At 36.4% G+C, this 26,619-nt stretch overlaps 1 protein-coding gene and 1 non-coding gene across 2 annotated transcripts in view; both read left to right on the top strand.

Moving 5' to 3' along the window:
- Positions 1-26,619, top strand: part of LOC113199412 (vascular endothelial growth factor receptor kdr-like) — a 308,409-nt gene that overhangs the window by 77,763 nt on the left and 204,027 nt on the right. The window contains exons 5-9 of the mRNA XM_077793590.1: positions 13,732-13,859; positions 20,938-21,097; positions 22,172-22,308; positions 22,651-22,828; positions 24,426-24,543. Of these exons, the coding sequence (XP_077649716.1) occupies positions 13,732-13,859; positions 20,938-21,097; positions 22,172-22,308; positions 22,651-22,828; positions 24,426-24,543 (721 nt within the window). The remainder of the gene's footprint in view (positions 1-13,731; positions 13,860-20,937; positions 21,098-22,171; positions 22,309-22,650; positions 22,829-24,425; positions 24,544-26,619) is intronic.
- Positions 26,051-26,154, top strand: LOC113199418 (U6 spliceosomal RNA). Its single transcript, XR_003302958.1, has one exon. It is a non-coding gene; the product is annotated as a U6 spliceosomal RNA (small nuclear RNA).

Below are 26,619 nucleotides of genomic sequence, written 5' to 3'. Positions count from 1 at the left end.
CAGTTTCCCCTCTGTAATATTTCATCAAGTTTTGCCAGCAATGTGCAGTTTGATAGTGTATGTGAGTGATTGAGGTTGAGGGCCCTTGCGTGTGTGTGTTCACATTAATTGTATTATTTGTCTGTTTTTGCTATTGTGGTGAGTATTCAGAAGCGAGATTTCAGTGCTCCCTAAGAGATATCCACTTGGGGACAGCTTGTTGGGTGGGGACATTTTCCTCACTATTTTTTACACACACACACACACACACACATATATATATATATATATATATATATATATATATATATATATATATTTAGTTATAGTTGGACACAATATTTTATTTTATTTATTTATTTTTATGTGGTGCTAAGGATGGAACCCAGTGCCTCACATGTGCCAGGTGAGCACTCTACTGCTGAGCCCCAGGCCCAGCCCCTTCCTCACTGTTCTTTAAGTTGAACTATCCACCCAGGTTTGAGCAAGGACTATTTTGTGGCTGGAGAAAGGTGTGGTTCCTCTCAGGTGGGTTGGTAGTGTAGTTCAGTGGCAGAACACCCATGCAATGCTTGGCTCGATCCCAAGCACTGTAAAAAGGATAAAGTAAATAATCCAGGTAAAGAAATGAAAAAAAAATTAACATGTGAAGAATAGCAACCACAAATACAATAGAAAATAAAAGGGAAATAATATAGGGTAAAATAAAAAGTTAAAAAGTAGTAAATTGGAAAAAATCACATAAAATAAGTAAAAAAGGTTAAAATATGGAAAAAAGGAAATACAATTGAAAACAAAAAAGAAAGAACAAAAGAAAAAAAGGAAAAGCAGAAGAAAAGTAAAAGCTTAAAATTGAGGAATATAAAGAAAAAATGAAAATCTAAAAAGAAAATAAATAATAGTAAGAGCTATGAAGTCATCAATAAAAATTAATTCTTTCCTCCTGTTTACATGAGTGGGTAATAATTGATTTCAATCTAGAATTACAAAGCTTGTCTCAAAGTTGTATGATCTATGGACAGAGCAGAGCAAGGTCTATTCACCCCATGCCACACTAGCATGCCAAAAAGCTAGTATGGAATGTGGAACTTTTCTGGTAACGAATCTTTCCAGATCTTTTGGGGCTGCATGCTCCAAGGTTGGGGCTAAAATCTTTGATTCATTCTGTCAATAAGCTGACACAGAATGCAGAACTCCCCCAAGATTCTCTCCAGAGCCTATTGTGCTAATATGGTCTAAGGGAAAGTGAAACAGCAGTTCTACAGTGTTTTCCCAGGTGTTCCTGAGGGCAGAGAGTGGCAAGGGAGTCAAATATATTTGTTCTGGGGTGGGGTTGGTAATAGAATTATACAGTCTCCTGCCCACAGTGTTCCTAGTGTTGGCTTTTGCATAAAATCACATGTGATTATTCAGTCTCCTGGACTCTGACAGCTGGCCTTCTGAACTGCTGATTTTAAGGACAAGCACCTTCTGCTCCCCTCCATATGCCAGACCATTTTCACACTGCATAGAATTCTCAATGTGTCTATGGCAGAGTCTCCCCTGTGGGACAAATTGACTCTTGAGGCAATATCCCACTAAACCAGTAGAGTGATGTTGACATGATGTCTGGGAGACAGGAAAATGCAGTGGCCTTTGGCTCCCAGAGTAGTAAGCACAAACAATAGGACCTTTATCATGATGGCTCCCAGTTACAGCACCATTAGAATATGCTAGGAAGTGCAATAACTCCAGAACCAGCTTGTTCTCTAAACCAAAGGTCAAATGTCTGTTTAGACCATATTTGTGCAGGGTGCTGGATTTTTAACTAGGGGAACTCACTGAAACTCTCCTTCTTTTACCTCTATGCCTGATAAGTGGTTACTCCCAACCCTCTACCACAGTGCTACACAGCAATAATGTGTGCTGTTTCACAATCTATTCCACTAGTCAAAGTCTCTGGTCTCCAAGTTTTGATCTGTGCACTATTGAATTCCAGTGTTCTCCCATTATTTCCCACCTCAACACTACACTCCTATTGTTTAGATTTATCCTGGATATGAAAGTGACTGCTGGGTGCCTCTAATCCTCCATCTTTAATTTCCCAAGCAGAATTTCTACAACTTTAAACTTGGCCTCATGCAACGTCTGAGGGATGGGCAAAATATATACAAGTTCTTTACCAGAATGTAACACAAATAGCCTGTAGTCCAATTATAAATAGAGTGCTCATTTTCATCTGAAACCTGTTGAGCATAGCCTTTACTGTCTGTATTCCACTCAGAATTCTGGTCTCTTGAGTTTCTATCAGAATCACCCATTAAACACTTCTTTAAAAATTCTAGGGTTTCTCTAGCATGTGTCTGCAACCGTTTTTTCAATTCCTTCATGAAAACCAATTCCAAAGGCTCCTGAACAACATTGACAGGCTTATTTGTAGCAATGACCCCACTTCTTGCTGGAAGTCTTTTGTTGGTGTGATAAAATACCTGAGATGAGTGATTTCAAAAGTGGACAGTGGACAGATTTATTTCCATTCAAGCTGTCAACAGTTTCAGTTCATAGTCACTTTGCTCCATTATTTTGTATCTGTGGCAAGGTAGAAAATTACTGTGAGGTGCTCATAGTAGAACAAAGCTGCTCACCTCATGATGACCAGCCAGGAAGCAAAGAGTCAGAGGAGTGACAGGGTCTTATTATAGACCTTCAGGGCATGCTCCTCATGACATTCTTCTTTGAATTAGCCTCCAACTCCTATAGTTTCTACCACCTCCCAATCATACCATTAGCTAAGCCTTATCACATAAGCTTTTGGGAGGTGGTTAAGATATAAACTATAAGGGCAAGACATCTGCTGTTGACATGTTTTCACTGTTTCAGTACTAGGGGATAACCTAATACCAGATTTGTCCCAGACACACTGTGCTTGTGTTTTTCAGAATGAACCAAGAGAATATCTAGAAATAATTCTGCCCCCATAAGGTTCTCCCTTGGGCCAGGGTAGACCTGGATGCCTTGATCACAGTAATGAGGCTATGGTCAGGTCCTGTAGGATGCTGCCCTGTTCTTTATAGAGTCCTCATGAATGGCCATCCTCATGTCTGTGGCCACCAATGACACCAACCTGTGTCACACCCTTACTGTGCATCCTGCTAATACTAGCACAGAGTTGGGATACAATCAAGGCTTGCACTGCTATGGGGTTGCCTTTTATCAGGTTGAACTAGTGACCCAAGAGCACAGAAAACAATTAGGGGTAATGTTATCTGGAATAGAATTCTGATAAGGCTAGGGCTGTGTGTCTTTCTCTAATACTAGAACTGTTCCAAAGGCTCCTCAAGCCTGACTATTGATGATACCCATTAGTATATTCCCAGTATTAGGCATTGCCAGATCAGTACCAAGTTCTAGAGCAAGGTCTTTGCTTATTACCCTGTAATACCCACAAGGAATAGGGTGTTGTACAGTTCTATGCTGCATGAGGTTGGGATAACATTGGGGTGGGAAGTCAATTGGCCACAGAGGCTGATGCTAATGTGGATACTGCATGAATCTCACAGCCAGAAGTTCATGCACAGTCTTGGGAGCTTCCTGTGCCCTATGATGCAGGTGACTTTGATGGAGACTGAAACAAGAGTCTGTCCCAATTGGGCACAAGTCTCCCTGATGTAGGAGCAGTTCTAGAACTCCAACTGGAAATATGGGCTTGCCACAACTGTGTTGCCTGAGGTTGGGGAATGGGTGGTGGAAATAGTTCCTAGGCACCCAGCTAACTTCTACTGAGTGGCATCTGAGGCTCACAGGCACAGAGAGGGGCTGAGTATGCTCCAGGCCTTCTACAAAGTTGGAAGTGATGGTGATGCAAGCCAAAACTTGATTTTGTCCTGTTGGCAGTAAGAGTTTTCTGTCTGACCCTTGGGGACATCTGGAGATTCTGTGAGCTCTGGATTGCATACAAGGACTTCAGTTTCTACCAGGTCCTTGTTCTAGTTGCATCAAGCCTGGGTAGAGCTCCAAGACAAAACTCTGTGCTAAGTTTAATAGATTTATCCTCTATGGGTGGAGACTTTCTCCCTCCTCTGCTGCCAGAGATTGATGGAGGAATATTGAAGGCAGTCAGCTGCATGGCCCAATATAATTCTAGTGATTCAGTCTGTGGGTATTGGCTTGTTGGTAGGGATTGTGTAGCTTAGTCCAGCACTGGGTTTCACTGTGGCAGACCTGATAGAGTTCTTCAAGTCTAAGATGTGGACTTAATTCTGTTTCCTTACCCAAAGGTGGTGGCTGCTCTGTTCATACTGGGCTTTTTAGTGTTGAGGAAGTGTAACAAAAGCAACTAATTTATTTATGTCTTCTTCAATATTTATTTTCATTTGTTTACTAAAAGCAGATACCATGGTCTCTCACCTTCTTTCCTGAGCTCTGCTGAAGGTAGTTTGGTGCATGAATAGCTGTTTCACTTCGTGTGTCTGTGGAGAGATGATCATTGGAGGTTCTTACTTAGCTGCCATTTTTCTCTGCCTTTCCAAGGCAAAGGCAGATGCAGATGTTTGTGTGTGTGCATGCGCACACACACACATATACATATGCATATATAATTATACATATTTATACACAGTTGTATATATATTTATGCACATGATAATTAATTGGCAATTATACCTCAATGAAGCAAAAACATTTTAAAGACAAAATGTATGAGTTTGTGATCTTAGTGTGGATAGGACTGTAATGGTTTTAGATTTATAGGAAAGGGAACAATGTTAGAAAATACACAAAGACGTTTGGGAGACCTGCTTCGGACAAAGTGAATGAATGAAAATAGCTAATGTGGGAAGATATGGGGAGAAGAAGATTTGGAATGAGGAGTATTAGGGCTTGTATAGCAGTCCCAAGACATTTCCGAGATAATAAATAATACCAGAATCCATTCTACAGTTATACTTTTCACTAATAAATGAGTTCAATTCTGTGGAAATTTCATTAGCTTCTGGAATGAGAAATGGAAGAATGCTCTGACCTCTTCTGGTTAGATATCCCCTTTCATCTGGGTCTCCTTATCCAAATTTAGTAATCCAGACCTCTTTCCAACTCCCTCAGGCATTCAGCTAACTTCATCTGATAACACTCCTAAGCAAGTAATACTCATTCTACTCCTGTTTGGAAGGGTTTGAAATTTCAAGATATATATGGAAATGAGGAAGGCTGAAAACCACAGTCATTTGGAAACTATATCATAGCCTTCCACACCTACATGGGACTTGAAGCTGGAAATAATGCAGATCCTTACTGAAAATGCATTACCTCCTTAGTAGTGGGCCTAGGTAATCTTGAGAGAATGAGATATTTTTCAAGACGGATTTTGAAAAGTTATAAACCATGATACTGGGTTGTTTCTTCATTCATTGCTCTTAAATGAATTTAGTATGTTGCATGCAAGCATGGACTCTTTTGGAAAGGCACTCATGCTTCTATTTAGCAAATATATTTTATATTCTCCTCCAAAATCCATTTCCCTTATTGTCAGAAACAATATCCATCTTCATTCAGTATTTTCCTTTGATTACCTCAACACTCTTGACCATGTGATCATGAAAGCAAAAAGGAAAAAGAAGGTAGTAGAAATAGTATTCTGTATTCTCATGCTCAAACCTAGAGCACCTGGGTTCTTATGTTGGCTCTATTACTATTTGGTGTGGGCAATTATATTCCCTACTTTGGTTCTCTGTTTTCTTGAGTATAAAATACCAGCATCTAAACTCTGACTTGTGAAGATCCTGGCACTTGAGGTTTATTTCATACTCTTATTTTAAAAGCCCCACATGGATGAGTTAGAAGATCTATACAGTTGAAGGCTTATACAATCAGAACACAGCAAGCACACATATAAGCTTGTTGGCTCTGCTTTGAAGGTGTATCATAAAACTCATTTCCTCTGCCCATAAAAGCTGCTACCATTGTGGCCTGAGCCACAATTGTATTAACCTGGGGAATGCCAAAATCTTTTGGTTGCTTCTGTACCTAAGCCAAGATAGTTTCCTCTCAACTTAGCATCCAGAGTGAACTATTTTTTTAATTGTTGTAAAATACATAAAAAAGTCACTGTCAATATTTTAAGTGTACACTTCAGTATAGTATATATTTTCAGTGTTGACCAAAGAATGATATTTAAAAGGATAAATCTTGTTGCATCTATCATCTTGCTCAGAAACAAAAATGATGCTCCTTCTCACTCAAAGTAAATCTCAAGTATTTACAATGGCCTATAAATAATGATATGACCTAGGTTTTTGTCACACTTATGACTTTATTCATCTCCTATTAATCTTTTCTGTATTCTCATTGCTCTAACTTCTTGTGTCCTGTTCATTTTTATTTATTTTTAAAATATTTTTAGATGTGGATGAACACCATACCTTTATTTTATTTATTTATTTTTATGTGGTGTTGAGGATCGAAACCCAGTACCTCACATGTGCCAGGCAAGTGCTCTACCATTGAGCTACAGCACCAGCCATCCTGTTCATTTTTCAAATGCACCAGGCAATGGCACCTGGCTGATTATGCTACCTGGACTACTCTTCCCACTGGTAGCCCCCAAGATCACTCCCTGTTCCCTTTCAAATCTTTCATAAACATTTCCTTCGCAATGAGACCTCCTTTGACCACCTTATTTAGAATTGAAACTCTATACTCCTTATTTCTACTCTATTCATATGTCCCATTCTCTGACATTATATATATATATATATATATATATATATATATATATAAACTTAGTTTTTGTTTGTCTCCACTGCTGTTCTTCATAATCCAAAGTGGTGATTTTTGTCTGTCTTATTCAACATGCTGTACTTAGCACCTGTAACCATGTATGAAGTAGATGTTCAATAAGTGTTCATTGAACAAATGAATACTATAGACTGAAATCATAAGGCATAACTTCTCTGGACTATGGTATATTTGGCAGTATTATGTTAGTGCCTCTTTAATGTGCATATGGTATAGATAGAAGAGGTGTAATGTAGGAGTAGAGGGGAATTACATTTACTTTCATCCAACCTGTGTATACCCATTTGTGGGAGGTTGTGCTCTGAATCAGATATTTTAGGGCAATGCTGTACAATATAAATATTATGGAAGCCATGTTGCAGGCCATGCATGTCATTTTAAGTCATATATATTTGAGGTATATAAGCTGATGTCTTCATATTTGCACATATAGTGAAATGATTACCACAATAAAGCAGATTAACATATCCACCTTCTCATATAATTTTCTTTTCTTTAATGTTTAGAGGACCAGGAATCTACTCATTAGCAAAATTCAACTATAATAATGTATTATTAAATATTATTAAATATATATACATCAGGTCTCTAGACATATTCATAACCTTATAAATGTTGACCAAAACCTCTACATTCCCCTCACCCCTTTGCCATTGATAATCACCATGCAACTTAATATTTCTGTGTATTTGATGTTTTAGGTTTCACATTTGAGTGAAATCACGTAGCAGATTTATTCAAAAATATTTTTAGTTGTTGATAGACCCTTATTTTATTTTTTATATGTGGTGCTGAGAATCAAATCCAGTGCTTCACACATCCTAGGCATGGGCTCTTCCACTGAGCTGCTACAACTCCAGCCCCTGCAGCAGTTATTTTTTTTTTTTGTCTTGCTTATTTCATTTAGCAGAGTATTGTACAGATTCATCCATGGTTTTGCAAATGGCAGGATCTCCTCACATTTTAAGGCTGAATAATACTCCATAGCATGTGTTATGTATATAAGTACCTCATAATGTTTTAAAAATCTATTTATTAGCACATTATAGTGACTACTATAATGTGCTAATCACTATAATATGGTAATAAATAGATTTTTATAAAGTGGTGGACTTCAGTGTGACATTCATTTATTCACACAACATGATTTGTTCTAGTTCATTTCCTAGTACTTTCCTTTCTCTCCCCTCCTCTGATCCATATATATATATATATATATATATATATATATATATATACATGAACATGTATATGTATGCATACATATGTATAAATACATATACACACATATATATTTGTTCACTCATCATAATAATACCTAAAAGTGGGATTCCTTGTGGCATATTAATACATGCTGTAGCATAATTCAATTTCATTCCTTAGTTTTTCCCATTTCCCTCCCTTCCCCCCAACCTTTGATCTCCTAACTCTCCTCTACTTATCTCCTTTCCATTTTTAAGAGATTCCCCATTTTTATTCTTTTTTTATTTCTAGCTTCCACATGTGAAAGAAATCATCTAACCCTTGACTTTCTGTGTCTTGCTTATTTCACTTATCATGATAATCTACACTTCCATCTATTTAGAAGTAAATTACATAATTTCATTCTTCTCTATTACTGTGTAGAACTCCATTGTGTGTGTGTGTGGGGGGTGTATGTGTGCGTATGTGTGTATCTGCTGTAGTTTTGGGGGTAAATAGCAAGGACTGAAAGAGATGGGTCTTATATGGTTCTGATACCACCGTTTATCGGTGATGAGTTCTGCTCCCTCACATGTTGAAGTTTGGACATTAGAGAATCACACCGAGATAAGCATATAAAGCAGGGTTTATTTAAAAATGGGTAACATAGACTTCTCCCAGGAGGGAGAAGTGGGCCATAGCTGGTATCCAGGTATCTCAAGAAGCAAGATGTTCTGCCCTTTTTTATATGTCCTAGGCTTCCTTTGTTCTTCTGCCCTCTTCTCCTTTTCTTTCTCCTTCTTGAGTACCTGACTAGGCCCAATGGGATGGCCAAGAGGTGAGAAACGGGTGGGCTGAAGGGGGAAGGGCTGGATAGAGTAGCCCAGTACACATTATCAACTTTATAGCTCCCTGTAGGAGGGGGCAATTCCTGGGACAGATTACCTTAGCAATAGGTTAGAGCAGGGGGAGATTCTTGATAAGTGTGGAGGAAGGGCTCTGAAGGAAATAATATTTCAATCCCTCTGGAGACAGTCTCCAACTTCCCAGACTCACTCAAAATTGGCCTCCTTGATCTGACCTGACATGATTTACCTATCTATACTGTCTGGCTGTCTAATTCTGGATTCAGTTCCATTCCTGCCATTTTTTCATATCACTTGAACACTTTCTACTCTTGATTCATAACTGTTTGATCCCCTTTGGCTTAACATTTTTTTGGTAGGGTGATGGCATTCCAGTTTCATTCTTCTACAAAGAGCTATCCAGTTTCCTACCACCATTTGTTCAAAAGTCTCTGTTTTCTTCAACATATATTTTTGGTACTTTCTTTTTGTACCCAGGGATACTTAAGCACTGAGCCTTTTAAAAAAATTATTTAGAGACAGGGTCACACTGAGTTGCTTAGCAGCCTTGTTACGTTGCTGAAGCTGGCTTTGAACTCACAATCCGTCTGCCTCAGCCTCCCAAGCTGCTGGGATTACAGGCTTGTGCCACCATGCCCGACTATTTTTGGCACTTTGTTAAGGATCAGATGATGTATCTGTTTGTATTTGTTTCTGTCTTCTATTCTATTCCACTGGTCTTCATTTTTGTTATTATGTCAATATCGCTGTCATTAAATGAAGTTAAATATATTTATCTTCCAAAACATTTATCAATTCCATGTGGTGAAAACTGTCACAACCCTTTCTTCTAGCTTTTTGGACTTCATAGGACATAATGTCATCTGTCATTACCATACTATACAATATTACTCCAGAGCTTCCTGATCCCATCTAAATGAATCTTAGTAACCATTAATCAGTACTCAGTAAAACACACACACTTTTGCTGGCTTTTGGTAACTACCATTTTATTCACAACTTTTATAAGATTTCATAGATTTCACCTATGGTTAAGATCATGTGGTACTTGTCCTTCTATTTCTAACTTATTTATCTTCATATAATGATCTCCAGTTCCATCCATATTGTTGTAAATGAAAGTGCTTAATATTTTTTTATTGTGGAACAGTATTCAATTGTGCATATGTACCACATTTCTAACCATTTCTCAGTTGATTGAAACTTAAGTTGTTTCCATTTCTTGGAGATTGAGAATAATGAATCAATGTATGTGGGAATGCAGATGTCTCTTCAACATACTGATCTTATTTTCTTTGTATATATACTCATTTAGTGGGATTGCTGAATATTATGGTAGTTCTGTTTTTAATTTTTGAAGAACTTCCATACTGTTTTCTAAAATGGCTGTACTAAGTTATATTCCTACCAACACTGTGTGTTTCTTTTGCTCTACATCATTGCCAGCACTTGTTACTTTTAGTCTTTTTTAATATTACTCATTCTTATTGGGATGGGATATCTTATTTTGAGTTTGATTTGACTTTCGCTGATGATTAATGATTTTGAACATATTTTTCATGTACCTATTGACTATTTGAATGTGTTTTTTTTTTTAGAGAGAGAGGTAATGTGAGATTTATTTTCCATTGTTAAATTTGTTCATTTTTTTGTTATAGATTTTTGGAGTTTCTTGTATATTTTGGGTACCAACCTTTATTAAATGTATATATTGATAATATATTCCCATAATACAGGTTGTCCCCACCCTCTGTTGATTGGTTCCTTTGATGTGTAGAATATTTTTAAGTTTATTTAATCTTATTGGTCTATCTATGATTTTATTTACTGCACTTTTGAAATCTTATTCAAGCAAAAGCATTGTATTAGATATAAACAGACACATGGAACAGTGGAACAGAATAAAGATCCTAGAAGTAAACCCATATTCTGTAAATATTTTCCATCTGTTTTCTTCTAGTAGTTTCATAAGTTCAGGACTTACATTTAAGTCTTTAAATATTTAGTCCATTTTGAGTTTATCTTTTTAAGTGGTGAGATATAGTGGGTCTATCTTATTTTTCCCAAAACCTTTTGTTGAAAATGCCATCCTCAATCCAGTGTGTTTTCTGAGATCTTCGTCAAAAATCAATTGTCTGTAGATGTGTAAATTTAATTATAGGCTGTCTATTTTGTTCCATTTTTATATGTCTGTTTTTATGCCATACCATATCATTTCATTACTACTGCTTTGTAGTATGCTTTGACATTAGGTAGTATAATGACTCCTGCTTTGTTCTTTTTACTGAAAATGACTTGGGCTATTTGGCCTTTTTTGCAGTTTCATAAAATTTTTAGATTTGACTTTTCTAGTTTTATGAAGAGTGTCGTTAGTATTTTGATAGACATTGCCTTAAATTTGTAAATCTGATTGAGTGGTATGAACATTTTGGCAATATTGATTATTCTAATACATGAAGAAGAACTGTCTTTCCAATTTGGGGTATTATCATTTCTTTTGTGAATGTTTCATAAATTTAATTGTAGAGATTTTTCACCCCTTTGGGTTGAATTTATTCCTGGGTGTTTTATTTATTTCTATTTGTACATGTTCTTAATGGAATTGCTTTCTTGATTTATCTTTTAGAAAATTTGACATTGACATGTAGCAACTATACTGACTTTGGATATTATTTTGTATCCTGTAACTTTGCTGAATTTATTAATTAGTTCTCATTGTTTTTTGGTGTAGTTTTGAGGGTTTTCTATATATAAGATTGATTTCTTTTCCAATTTGGGCATTACTTTTTTCTTTATCTTGACTTATTTGTGTAAGTAGGATTTTGGGGAATAAAAGTGATGAATTGGGCATCCTTGTCTTATTGCCAATCTTAAAGTGAAAGCATTTAGCATTTCCCCATTCAATATACTGTTAGCTATTTGCTTATTATAAATGGTCTTTATTATGTTGAGAGGCATTCTTTGTATTGTCTTCATTGTTCAATGCTTTTATCATGAATAGATGTTGAATTTTATTAAATGCCCTTTATTGCCTCAATTGAAATGAGTATAAGTTGTTTTGAGTTCTATACATATTCTGGATATTAATTTCCTGTCAAAACAGTATCTGGCAAAGTTTTTCTCCCATTTTGTAGCTTCTCTCTTCATGTTCTTTTTTTTATTTTGCTATGCAGAAGCTTTTTAATTTGATGTACACTTTTTCAGTCTTTGTTTTATCTCTTGAGCTTTAAGAGTCTTTTTAAGGAAGTTGGTGCCTGTAGGGATATGTTGGAGTGTTCACCCTATATTTTCTTCTAGCAGTTGCAGTGATTTTGGTCTCATTCCTAGGTCTTTGATCCAATTTGAGTTGATTTTTCTTCGGGATGAGAGATAGGATTTAGTTTTTTTAAAAATATGTGTAGCCAGTTTTCCTAGCACCATTTGTTAAAAGGGCTAGATTTTCTTCAACATGCTTTTTGTACCTTTACCAATGATCATACAATTCTTTCTATGTGGATTTGTCTCTGTGTCTTCTATTTATTTCATTGTTCTTCATGTCTATTTCTATGCTAATGTTATGCTGGTTTTGTTACTATATCTCTGTAGTATAATTTGAGATCAGGTATTGTGGTACCAACAGGAACACTGTTATTGCCCAGTATTGCTTTGTCTGTTTTTGGTCTTTTATTCCTAAATAAGAATTTTAGGACTATTTTTTCTAGTTGTGGGAAAAATGCCATTGGTATTTTGATGCAGATTGCATTGAGTCTATATATTACTTTTGGTAATATGGCCATTTTCACCAAATTCAGTCTACTCAAGAGCATGGGAGGTCTTTCCATCTTCGTAGGTCTTATTATCAGCAAACAGAGATAATTTGTCCTCTTCTTTTCCTATTCTGTGTTCCTTTAATTTCTTTCTCTTGCATGGTAGCTCTGGCTAGCAATCTACTACCTAGCCACTCTAGTGGTTAGAGTGGACACAATTATTTTGTTATTGATGTTGGAGGAAATGACTTATTTTTTATCCATCCATTATGATTTTGACTTTGAGTATGCCATAAAGAGTCTTTATATTGTGGAAATAAGTCCTTTCTGTCGAGAATAAGGAAATCTTTAATTTGTCTTTTGCAAAATTTTCTATTTATAAAATACTTTCAAGGACATATTAAGGAATGATATAGTACAGAATAAAAAAAAGTCTCATATCAGGTCCATCTACAGGGGTAAAACTGAAATGGTAGGAATACAGGCAACCAAAACCATTTTTTTAAGATCCATGACTGAAGGCTCATTTTTTTGAAGTATCATATGTTCTCATATCGACATTATATTTTTTCACCACATGAGAAATACTTACAGAGTGTGTACCCACTCAAACTGAGTCTGAGTCCTATGGGAAGGCAAAGTGGGTGAAATGAGCACATTCATGCTCATTTTAATACATTTTCATTTATTAAAGATTAATAATAATTTTACTTGGCACATAATATTTAAATAAATTATCTTTTCCAGATAAACATCATATGCCTAATCTATTAATTACTATGCATTTTGGCTCAAGTGCCAGAGAACCCATATGACTTTAAAACACTTCACATGGAAAACAATTAGGAATTTTAGATATATGCCAGAAGGCCCATGAGGTAGATGAGAGATTTTACTTCTTCTATATAGCCCAATAGATTGAAATTAAGACCACTATAATGGTTTTCTCTTAGATCTTTATGAGTAGACTTGTATTTTTTCCTGGCCTTTGTGCAGAAAATCTTGGATGGGAGGTGCAAGATCTCAGTTCAAGTTTTGGCTGTGTTCTTTACTGAGTTCTTTTAATGTTCTAAGCCTTTTTCCCCCATATAGAAAAAAGTAGTTATAATGAAATTTATATACAAGGAACCTAGGAAATCTTATCCTGATGACAATTCCATTTGTAGTATGATTTCTCACCCCTGCAGATGACAACCAGACCTTTGTGCAGGCCTACGACAATATACCTCTTGTTATCACTGTGTTTACTGACACTGAAGAGATACTTGTACCGTGCCGGGTCACTTCCCCTGATGTTGATGTTAAGCTTCAACTGGTAAGTTGCATTGTCAGGGTCTCAGGGACTTGCCACTTTCTAGTGTAGGAAGTATAAAGATATTTGGGGAGAATTTTTAATTTTCATGTTTAGTACTGGCCCTAACTGTGTCATGTCTACCTTTTAGGAGTGGAACATAAAAAATAGATATGCTACTATTTTGCCTTGAATTAGTGCTTTCACAAGAGGATTGCACAAACTAGAGGGAAGTAGATAGTTACTATGATGCCCCTGAGTAATCATCTATTGTATTCAGTCTATATTTTAGGCCATTCTAGAAAGGTCTCTCCTTCCCAGAAGCCAGAACCATTTTCTGGAAGAAATGTGTTTCTTTCTTGAATTTGATTCACTCTAGATGTCTAAGGACCTGTGAAGACTTCATATAAAGTTTGTCTAGAGCTCTAAGGTTTGAGTATTTGTGTGTAGTTCTAAAAATTGAACCCAATTTCTCACACATGCTATGCGAGTGCTATTCTTCTGAGCCACAACCCCAACTCCTTCATGGAGTTTTTTATAAACAAGAAGTAAAGCTAAAATTTTATTGTCTGAGTAAATACATGTCTTTCTTAAACAGAAAGAAAATACTGGAAAATTTGGGGTGGGACACATGAGGAGTACAAGAGACGAAGGGGTAACTTAGAGATGTAGCTTCATCAGTCAAATCAATATTGGTTATGAATGGGGTATTATATCCCTGATGGATCACCTTAACATTCCTGAAGTTCTCAGCATTCACAATTGCATAACACTGCTACAATTTTAAAAACACATTTATGTATTTCATCTTCTTTGAGCTGCTCAGTTAGCTACCCTTTGAGGTAAATGGAGCTTGCTTTATTATTTCCATTTTACATATGAGGGACCCTTGGCCTAGAAAAAAGAAAGAACTTGCTCAAAGTCCATATTTTAGAAGGTCATAGCCAAAAGTAAAAATTGGATATCTTTATTCCTTGTCCAGGTATTGTCTTCGTGGTCTCCTTCAGGGCAGGCATATACATCTGCTCCTCTCCTGGATACATTCTTCTTCTGCTACTAGGTTCTTCTAACTTCTCTGTAATAACAAAGCTATGACCCTCCAACAGTAGCATGCAATGATCTTCTTACTCTCCTGCCATAAAAGGAGAGTCAAGATTTTCCCTAATACCCCTTCACTGCAATATATCTGTGAAGGCTAAGAGTTGGGTAGCCAGGACATTGTGTATTTGCAGCACCAGCTGATATGATAAATGAGGTGCTGATGAAGCTCGTGGGAAGAAGGTACTTTAACAGGCTCTATAAAATCTTGGGAGTCTATTAGGTACTTCCTGTAGACTGCACACTATCTTGATTGGTTAGTACTCCTCTTCCAAGTCCTATCTGTCCCTAACGTCATTAGCAGGTCATTATATGCTCAGTATAGCAGTCTCTATCATCACAATTAAGTCCTTTCTCCTGTGAGTATCCAGTTCACGTGCTCCTCCAACACTTCCCTGGGACTTTCTATTAGCTTTTTCTAAAGGGAAAAGAAGATGTCCCATGTCTTTAGGACACAGTCCAGAAGGAGTTAGTGTTCCATCAGGAAGGGTGGAGAGGGAAAGACAGGGTTTGTGATAGAGTCTACGTGCTTGGATGGCTTCCTCATCCTCGCTCCACCTAATATACAGGGAGAATGACCTGGTCCACTCACCAAGCTTCCTTTTTTCCCTTCAAACAAATGTTTGACGAGACTTGGCGCCACTGTGTCTCTGTCCTATGCCAAAAGGAAGCATGGAATAGGGAAGTGACTGACCTAATTCCAAGCCTCCTTTTCTAAAATTAAACCATACTAAACAATGGGTTCACCTCCATAGCATGAGCTGTCTGGGAATATTAGTAGAGGTATAGCCAGAATTTGCTTTTTTAAAAAAAAAATCTTATTTTACCTTCATTTACTCCTCTTTATTTTATTTTTATGTGGTGCTGAGGATCGAACCCAGTGCCTCATGCATGCTAGGTGAGCACTCTACCAGTGAGCCACAACCCCAGCCCTGCCAGAATTTGCTTTTCTAAGGCCTTACCTATCATCTCCCCTAAGATTTATTAAGATCAATCAACTTCAGGGGATCTAGAAATCTCCCCCTTCTATCCAAAGGGGATTCCTAGACAGGAACCATAATATACCACTTTCTTTATAACTCATCAAAAGTTCCCATAATTCAAGTTAGCTTATTACGATACTATTGTATTTAGGGGAAAAACATTTAACATGATACTGGCATTTAAGGAACTATTGGCTAAAGAATCTATCCCAAAGCACTGAATAACACATTCAGCCTAAAGCTTGGCTACTGTGAAATTGAGGAACATCTGTCAGATTCTGTGAGCCCACAAAGAAGAATTCTGAGCTATGAAAGAGGAAACTTGGAGTTCAAGTTGGATAATAATTTTTGATTATTTGTTAAGAGAATAGATGTGAATTTATACTTTATACAATGCAATAGGTAGTACAGGTGAAAAGTACCAGTATAATTATGATCATTAGAGCTGATGTTTGATGTATTGGTTATGTATTTCACATTCCCTGATCTAAAATACATAACCTACATATGGTCATTTAGCAGGCCATTGTATACTCAATGTCACAATTTCCATGATCACATTGAAGTCTTTCATTCTCTAAGCAGCCAGTTCAGGCCTTCGGCTCACTCTTCCCTGGGAACTTCTAATAACCAGTGTTATTCAAGGAACATTGGTTTTGCTATTTTGCATTTTTGCTTTTACCATCTCATTGCTAGGTGTCAGTGTTACTCAGTAGGTGAAGGAGGGAGAAATATCCCCCTTGTCCCTTGCAGTGCTGGAGATGAAATTCATGGCCATACATATGCTATGTAAGTGCTCTATCACTGAGCCATATCCCTAGCTTGAAGGGTTCCCTTTCTCCTGAAGTATAACTCCAACAAAAGTAAGCAAACCAACAGTGTATACAGGGTGTTTTCCCCATACTAATTGATTAACTAAAGTTAACTTTATAGAAGAGGAAAACAACTTATTTTTAGGTAGAATTCAATGCAATTTGATTTAGTCCAACATATTGATCTTCCGCCCATGCCCCCCATGGGTGGTAGAAATGGGGTTTCCCTTGATGTAATGGGTTGGCTGAGAAATAAATGCTAAGAGAGCCTGGAGCAGTGGTTCACACCTGTAATCCCAGAGGCTCAAGAGGCTGAAGCAGGAGGATCGTGAGTTCAAAGCCAGCCTTAGCAATGGTGAGTCGCTAAGCAACTCAGAAGGACCCTGTCTCTAAATAAAATACAAAATAGGACTAGGGATGGGCTTAGAGGTGGAATGTCCCTGATTTCAATCCCTGGTACCCCTCCACCCCCCAAAAAACTAAGATAAATAAAACTGAGAAAAAAACATAGAACACAGAAAGTAGTTTCAAAATTGGGGACAGAATGGGCAAGCTTATGAAATAGATTGAGCTCCTGGCAAAATGGAGCCCACACCTGCTTTGGTTATATCAGGACATATCAAAGGCCTTCCATAGAATGTTCTTCTCCAAAAAAGATTAAAGGTAGCCTGTTCAGTTTCTAATGGGTTATGCCCATCTCTGGAGCTACTATGAGGAACCTTCATAGCAGAGCAGAGGGAAAGGTCATGTGCTTTGGGCAATCTATTGCCATAGGAGAGCCACGGAAAGTTCCCAATGCTGGGCCTGTATGTATTAGAGAAAATAGGCATGCCAAGGAGAAAGGGAATGACTGCCTAGGGCAGTTTTAACTGAAGAGCTTATGACAAGTAGAAGCACATTAAGTGAAGAATTTGGTAAGGAACACAAAAAGTAGTATGAAAAAATGAAGTAGTATTCAGGATTATTGATTAAATATGACAGAAATTTAATCAAATCCTAATGCACACAAATTGGCTTAGGCAAAATGCAAAATGCATTTCAAGGGGTAGAATATAGTTTAGTGTATTCACCTGAAGCTCCTTTCTCTAATATCACAGATCTGTTTTCACAAATTATCTGTATTAACCTATAGTTCATTGTATCTTTCTTCCTAGAGATAAGCTGAGAAGTATTCCCTATCTGAACCCAAGTTAGAAAATAATCCCCAGGATGGTTCTGGTTACTCTAATTAGAATCTAATCCCCAATTTTACTCTATTCACTGTGGTCAGAGAGGCAGGAATGGTATGCAAATGCCACACAAAGTACATAGTTCTGGAGTGAGGATGAGGATGGTGGGCCACATTATAAGAAGGAATAAAGACACTAACGAGGGGAAGATCCTATCACATGCAACCAAAATGCCAAGCCTCTACTGTCTACTGTAGATGATGATCTAATTTAGGAGAGCAGAGAAGGGAAGTGGCAGAATAGAGATTTTGGAAGTAGAATCCAATAAGACTTTTTTGACCTCAGTTCAGTTGACATTCAGGATCAGATAATTTGTTGCATGGGGGCATCCTGTGCATTCAGGGATGTTTATTAGTTTCCCTTACTTCTACCCACTAGATACTAATGGCAACTTCCTTCAGTTGCACCTACCAAAAATGTCTCCAAATATTGCCAAATTCCTGTAAGGAGAACCTACTCCCTCCCATTGAGATGCACTGGTCTGTAGGCTTAATTAAGTGAATGAGTAACTTTTTACCACTGAGAGAAGCCTCAGTGTTGTACAACAATAAGGACATAGAGTTATTCCTTTTAACTCTGATTTTTTTTGTACATCCCTGAAACTCTAAATTGCTGTAGAAGCATGCAAAATACTCCAGGTTTGGGGGCCTCCTCCATTACTGATTTTAACTATTTTCTCAGCCATTTTGTATTTTTGTCTCCAGGTGTTGTTTGCAGTCCCCTTACTTCATGCTATTTCTGTTGCCGGGTTCTTTGAGGACCTAGTAACTGGGTAGTAAAAGATAGTTAGGTTATGATAAAAGTGCTGAGGAATTCTCAAAGGGGCCCAACAGATTTTGTTGAAAAGTAGTTTTAAAAATATTTTAAACATTTGAAATTTGACTTAAAAGTTGCTAAAAATCATAATATATGCATGTGCAAAAATGCCAAAATAAAACCCACTCATTTGTACAATCAGTATGGAATAATAATTATAATAATACTAAAAAGAAAGACATGCCTGTAATCCCAGTGGCTCGAGAGGCTGAGACAGGAAGATCAAGGGTTAAAAGCCAGCCCCAGCAATGGTGAGGCACTGAGCAACTCAGTGAGACCCTGTCTCTAAATAAAATACAAAATAGGGCTGGGGATGTGGCTCAGTGGTCAAGTGACCCTGAGTTCAATCCCTAGTACCACCCTCCCCCAACAAAAAAGAAAGATAAAAGAATGTACACAATAAAGAGAAAAAAAGTAAGCAAGACATACTTGGTGTGACTAATTGTAATCAATTCAAATTTGACCCAATCATAGCCATTAAAAATGTGAAAACATAGAAAAAGAGTTAATAAAGAATAAATTTCAAATTTAATTGTTTACAATTAAACTAAAAAGAAACATAGTATATTTTATACCTTAAATTTTGTGTTATTAGGTAAAGCTTGATGATCCTATTGTAGAGTTAAGGAAAAGAAGTTTCTGAGTATATACATATTAGGAAGAATAAGAAAACTAAATCAATAGTCAATGAGACAGAAACTCAGAGTTCAAAGAGATTTCCTATATGACACAAAATTTCTTTATTGCCTCCTGGACAAATAGTCATCCCACCTATTTGAATGATTTCAGTGACAGAGTTTACCATCTTTTTATTAAGCCAACACATGCATCTCAGACATTTTTACTCATCAGTTCACATTTTACCTTCTGAAGTTATACTCAAAAGTCCAAGTTTCCAAATAATAGCTCTTCATATACTAGGAAAAAATTAAACTTATTCTGACCTCTTTCCCTAATCCAAACATCAATCCTACCAACCATATTCTTTCCTCAAGTGTTTTAGTTTCTCAGGCTAAAATCTTCCTTTTTCTTCAACTATTCCTTGTATCACAAGACTTCCAGAGATTTCATGATTTTGATCATACTCCTTTGATGTCATATTGCCATTAAATTTTATATTTAATGAAAAATTTTAGTTATATGAGAATATACTAATTAATATAATGTTAAGTAGGAAAACACAGGATTAAAATTGTGTTTATAGTGTGTGACTATGTGTCAATGCATACATACATAGAAAAGAGAATGTAAGTACATATGCCTCATTTGTTTCCTAGCTATTTCTGGGTTATAGGTTAGTATTATTTTCTTCTTTACTTTCTTCAGTATTTTTGAAAAATGTTCACAATTAGTATGTATTATTTTCATATTTACAAATGATACAATTTAGTAATCCAAGCCTGTTTAGACATACACTAGCTGAGAGTGGGCATTCAGTCTGTTGTATTTGAAGCTAGATCCTTATTACTTGTCACAGTACTTGACACAGAACATATACTTGATTAAATATTAAATACGATTTATTTAACTAATGAAAATATTAGGCATAGACTTTTTATAGTCAACTTCTTATAGACTTATAGTGAAGTCTTTTGCACTTGTTCATAGCTGAGGCAAAAGTGGATGCCCATAACAACAGAATATCAATAAATATCGGGCGTCTTGATAGGTAGATGTGCAACCTGGGAAACTGACAACTGGTGTTCTTTTATCTTTAAAAGAAGACTGAATGGGCATTTTGGTTTTAAACTTCTCCAATAGAAGAGACCTAAGTCTTGATATTCAATGCAATAACAAAACATCAATTGGGCAAGGTATCTACTCTGAACTGCATCTGTGAAATGGGGCAACATCATAACCTTTTTGTGAGAATTACATGAGCTAATATTTTGTTTGAAAAATAGTAAGTGCTATGTAAATGTTCACTGGTTCCCTTTTTTGTTTGTCAAGTATCTACTCTGACCAGAACTGTGTTAATTTTGTAAGAGGAAAACAAAGGATTCATTATAGGGCATGGGATCAGACCTTGGAAAGCTTGGGTAGGAAAGTGGGAAGACAGACCACTCTTCTTCTGTGTTTAAGGTTAGATGGCATGTGTGTTACACTGAATACTAGTGAGATCTTTACATTTTTGTCTTTCTGTTTTCCTTTCCATTCCCCATAGTTGCACCCTGCCACATTCACCTATGCAAGCCAAAACTGGGACCCCAGGAAAGGCTTTACTGTGATGCGGCCCTCTTATCAGTTCTACAGTAGCATGCTCCAATGCATTGCTGAAGTCAATGGAAAGATCCACAGGTCACTGTATCTCCCACAGCGATTGGGTATGTGATTTGTGTGTTTAGATTAGGAAATATAATCATGATGCTTTGTGAGAATACCTCCTTTTTGAATAAAACTTACTCCAGCTAAATTCTCTTTTGTATAGATTAATAATCATGATAATCAAGATCCTAGGGTCTTGGGGCTGGGGTTGTAGCTCAGCGGTGGAGTGCTCGCCTAGCACGTGCAAGGCTACTTCAATTCTCAGCACCACATAAAAATAAATAAAATAAAATAAAGGTATTGTGTCCAACTACGACTAAAAAATAGATATTTAAAAAAAAGATCCTAGGGTCTTATTTTAATATGTATATTACATAATATATATTGGATGTATACATATATACATATACATATATTATACAAATATATACTTATCTATCTATCTATCTATCTATATAGATATGTGAGTAGATAGATAGATATATAGCTATATATGTAGGTAAAGCCCAGATAGATAGATAGATAGATAGATCAGTAGGTAAAGCCCAGATTAACTTCTGCGATCTTATATGACTCATAAATATCAGACCATTTCTCTGGTGGCAATGTCTATAATAAATATTCACCTTTTACAGGGTTTTCCTTGCAAAACCATGAAATAATGGTGCATATTGTGGCTAAATAACAGGCACCTTGGAATTTTATGTTATTGCTTACTTGATTAATGTGGATATGGGCCATTAACAAGGATGACCTCTTGCTCAGAGAACACATAAATATGCAGAATGAGCCACCAAAAGGCATTATGACTTTAGATAAGTAGGAGAAATAAAACTTTCTGATGGGGAAGCTTGTAAATTGGAGATAAAAATTTTCTAAGGATTATAGAAGCTGCTCAGTGAAAAAAAATACTCGTGATTACCTTTGCCACCACTACCAAGTATCTTGCAATATTTTATATAAAATCTTATTTGGTCTTTTCTAAACCATGGGACCTTGTGGTATGATTTTGCATCTACAGTTTTCACCTAAGAAAGAGTTGAAGGATTGAAAATTTTTAAGAACTACTCTATAATCAAGACTTTTTTCCCTGGTTTTGTCAACACCATTATGGCATATCCTCTATTTTCTAGAAATCAAGAGAGGAAATATCTCTATCAGATATAACCAGAAGAGGCTTTTGATGGGAGACACCCTTTTCCTGCAGTGTGTGGCAGAGACCACATTCAATGGACGAATCAAACTGGATTGGGTATTCAACCGGCAAGATGTGAGTATACTATCTTTCCTTCAGAATGTTATAGTATTTATCCATACTGTCTCTCCCTGAATTAGTCTAGTCTTGGACAAGAACCAGGCTAAGTGCTAGCAGATCAACAAAGCTGAATAATAAGTAGTATGTGAATTTCAAGAAACATGTTTTATAGGAACTGATATTTTATTCTATACCATATTGTGGATATATATATATATATGATTTTCAGAAGTGTAGGCAAAATACAAGTTCCTTATATTAATTTCTCTGGCTTCCTTCCTAAACCCTGTAATAGTTTAAACATCTAGAAATACTCAATACTCTTTATTGAAATTTTCATCCTTTCCCATCCCACAGTCTAAGACAACACCCAGGTGTTGTGAAGTTAAAAGGAATTTGTACCAAGGGTCCCCTGTGTACAAAAGCTATAGTAATTTGACCATCTGGAATATAACCATGGAAGACAAGGGTTTATATATTTGCCAGGAAAATAACAACACTGCCCTGCAAGCCAACATTACCATCACAGTGTATAGTAAGTAAACCTTGCATTCTTGACTTTTCTCTTGATTCTACTCTTCTCCCCTATACATGGTGAATCACTCAGAAATACCTGCATTTTCTCTTCCATTGTTATGGTTTCTCCAGCTTACAGCCCACTGTTTCAGGGCTTATATGAAATCTGTCCCTTTACCCTGTCACAGGGAACATATACTGCAAAATATTGTGATTTAACTTACATGTTTTTCTATCTTTTGTCTAGCTAGTACTTAGTCCCAAATAGAGAATAAAGAGTCTTGAATATTCTTTTCTATTTTGATGTGTGATCTTGAAAACAATTACTATGCCTCTCTAGGTTTAATTTTTCTATCTCTAAAATGATGTTTGAGGGTGCCCTTTGATTTTTCTTTTTACTGATATCTATGTGGCTAAAAATTGAATAGCAGAAAGAATTATTAAGTGAACCTCTATTTAACCCAATTACCTTGTGTTCATGGAGTGGTGATTAATAAATACATATGTATATAATACATGCTCTCACAAAACAAAACAATAGCCATATTCATCCCAGTACATTTATACAGAAAAATATTATTTGGAATGCATACACACAGATTCCAACACTTATTTGAAGGTATGGACAAAAATCCTCAATTATTGGAGCCTGGGGGGCATGCAGCCCAATGGTATGGTGTGTTTTATCATTCATAAGCCATGGGTTCAATGCCCAGCACCACAACAAACAAAAATTCTCACCCACAAATACTAATATTTGTCTACACACAAATGCTTACAAATTCAAATACAGTCACATTCTGAGTTTATTCTATAGTAAAAAATTTAACTGCTATAGCTCAGTTAAACCCCTACAGCTGAGTTTATAAGATAATTTTCTTTATGTTTATCAGGCTTTGGATTCCATTTGTCCACTTTAGTAAACTGGGATGTCTTCAGCTGCAAACTACCTGATTAAAAGTAGTTTAACAATCAAGAGTCAGTTATCTTATGTAGTAGAGTCTTCAGATGCTTGATTCAGTGGATCATGAATGTCCTACTGAAGCCAGGTTCCTTCCATTATTTTACTCTGCCACTTTCATTATCTTCAATGTACCCTGCATGTTGCTGAAGTTTCAGAAAATATATACCAATGATAGTGTCTAAAGGCAGGGAAAAGAATGAAATTGATGACTTCCATTCCTTTTTAAGAATCTGTACAACTTTTCCTAGAGATTCCCTAGCTAATTTGCCCTCTTGCCTCATTGGTCAGAAATCATTCATTGCACATGTCTAAATAGTCATATCACAAGGGAAAAGGCCAACATGATTATATGATTCTCAATTTGGGAGCAGTACTATACTTGGAGGCATTGGAAATATAAGGGGTCATGTTTTGTTTTTCAAAATGACTGGTGATCACTACTGGCATTGATGGGATAGAGTGAGACATAGTATTTCACAACAAAGAATTGTCCCACCTAAAATGCCAATCCTTATTAATAAACAACAACATTTGTCAGTTCAAATTTTATTCCCTGAGGTTTGGAAAAATATGGCTGCTCATAGGAAGAGTAAATAAAGTTAAGATTTAGTTTTACTTTATCCCTCTGATACCATACCTCTTCTGATTCCAGAAAAATCATTCCTCAATGTGAGATGCAAAAGAAGGTGCATTTATGAGGTGACAGCTGGGCAAAGGATGCTCAAAATAGGAGTAAGAGTGGATGCTTTCCCTCGCCCCAATGTGACCTGGTAAGTGGGCCTTCTTTTCTAAGGTTCTCCATTCCTGTGTCTGCTAAACCTCACCCTTAACAATCACTCCTTCCACCAGACCCTTAATTTGGCATTGGGAACTCAGGAATACATTAAATCTGGAAAATAAATTAATCCTAACCCTACCCTTTGGGGCACTCCCAATTTCAGAAACTGGGGCTTATCTCCTTGTTCCCAAGAACAGGTGGGTTTCTTTGATTAAATTTTCTTCTCCTACTCTTTATATCCCCTATGTTTGGGAAAATGAGTTTTGCTCTTTGAAAGTAAAGGAGGGAACAAGTCTGGAAAAATTGCCAAGGTCATTATGGGATTACAGAATCTTAAGGTTTTGAAGGACTTTTAAAGATGGTCTTACCCAGCCTAGTACAGGTCCTTGAACATCAGGGTAAGAAATGGTGAGGTGGAAACAATATGGGAATTTCCATGAGGCAGACATGTAATTAATTCTTTTTCAAGCTACCAGGCATATTACATAAACTCTCCAAGCTTCAGTTTCTTCATATATAAAATCTGAGTGATTATACTTATATTACACAACAGTTCTGACGTTTAACAAGAAAAATAAATATTGTACTTTTTATTGCTTACTTTAGTAGGCAGTGGAGAACCATCAAAGTTACGAAGTAAGGAGTGATAGATTTGAAGCTAAGCATTGAAAGATTAATATGGCTTTATGAATTTACAATGGTAATGGAGAAAGGCTAAGAGAAATAGCTACTGCTATAGGGGCTTATGACAAGAGTTATGTGAGACATGCTGCAGACATGAATAAGCAGGAGGAAATGGGAATATAAGAATGAATGAAATTGGGGAAAATTGAAGAGGCAGAATACTCAGGGTTTAGTATCCAGTTAGATATGTGAAGCTAAGCCCAGGGATCTGAGGTAATTCATAGGTTTCACATTTGGTTAAATGTAAGAGTGGTTGTATTATTAACAACCTGTGCTTCATTTGGATGAAAAGCTAGTGTGAGGGTGTAGGAGAGGAACACCATGATAAATTCATTTAGAGAATTTCCTCCAAGAACATTTTGAAATATGGGTCTAGAGCTAGGTTCTAGAGAGGTAAACTGAGAGTCATCAGCAGGTGTTAAATGAATACATGTAGGCAGAATACCCAGAGATAAGAGCCCAAGACACAATACAGAGTATTCTTTATCTATGTATCTATCCATACATAAACACATATATACTTAAGGGCAATTATAAGCATTTATTATGCTCCTATTATTAATTACTGAAAAATATTTTCACAGCACCTTAAATCCAGATTATTAGCAGAACCTGTAGGTTCTGATCTAAATATCTCAGTTCGTTCTCTCTCTCTCTCTCTCTCTCTCTCTCTCTCTCTCTCTCTCTCTCATCTGTTTGCTTAATTATTTTAAGTGTTTACAGGAAACACATATATTAAAAGGGAAAGTAAACAAAAGACAAGTCAGTGAAGAAGAGAGAAATAATGATTAGAACAGTTTCAAGAGGCTAAGAGAATTCTCACTTCAGTAGCATATATACTAAAATTGGAATGATACAGATATTAGCATGGCCCCTGCACAGGGATGACATGCAAATTCATGAAGCATTCCATTAAAAAAAAGAAAAAGAAAAAAAAATAGGCTAAGAGAGAAAAACTTGGTCCCTGAGGTCAGATATCCCAGGAAATCTGAAGGTCATTAATGCAAAATGGCCACTTGCTTTGATATTTAGGGCATTGATGGGAATCTTAGAAAAGATGATTTCAAAATGATGATGTGGAGGAAAATTTGATTTTACAACATAAAGGAATTGATGAGAAGTGAGGAAATGGAAATATAGGATGCATGAGTGGGAATACTTTCCAAAGATTTAACCATTAGGAGAAAGGAAAGAGATAGTTTTAATCTTTTACTTCCAGTGTGACTGTACTAAGATGCTCCAGCCAGAATTTTTTTTACTTTTTTGGTACAGCCAATTGAACCAAGGGGTGATTAACAACTGAGCTACATCCTTAGCCATCCTCAGCCATGTATACACACACACACACACACACACACATATATATTTTGTTGTTGTTGTTGTT

The sequence above is a fragment of the Urocitellus parryii genome, chromosome X (genome assembly GCF_045843805.1).
Source record: "Urocitellus parryii isolate mUroPar1 chromosome X, mUroPar1.hap1, whole genome shotgun sequence".
Lineage (NCBI taxonomy): Eukaryota > Metazoa > Chordata > Mammalia > Rodentia > Sciuridae > Urocitellus > Urocitellus parryii.
The sequence above is the reverse complement of the archived record's forward strand: the minus strand, read 5'-3'. Positions and strand labels throughout refer to the sequence as shown.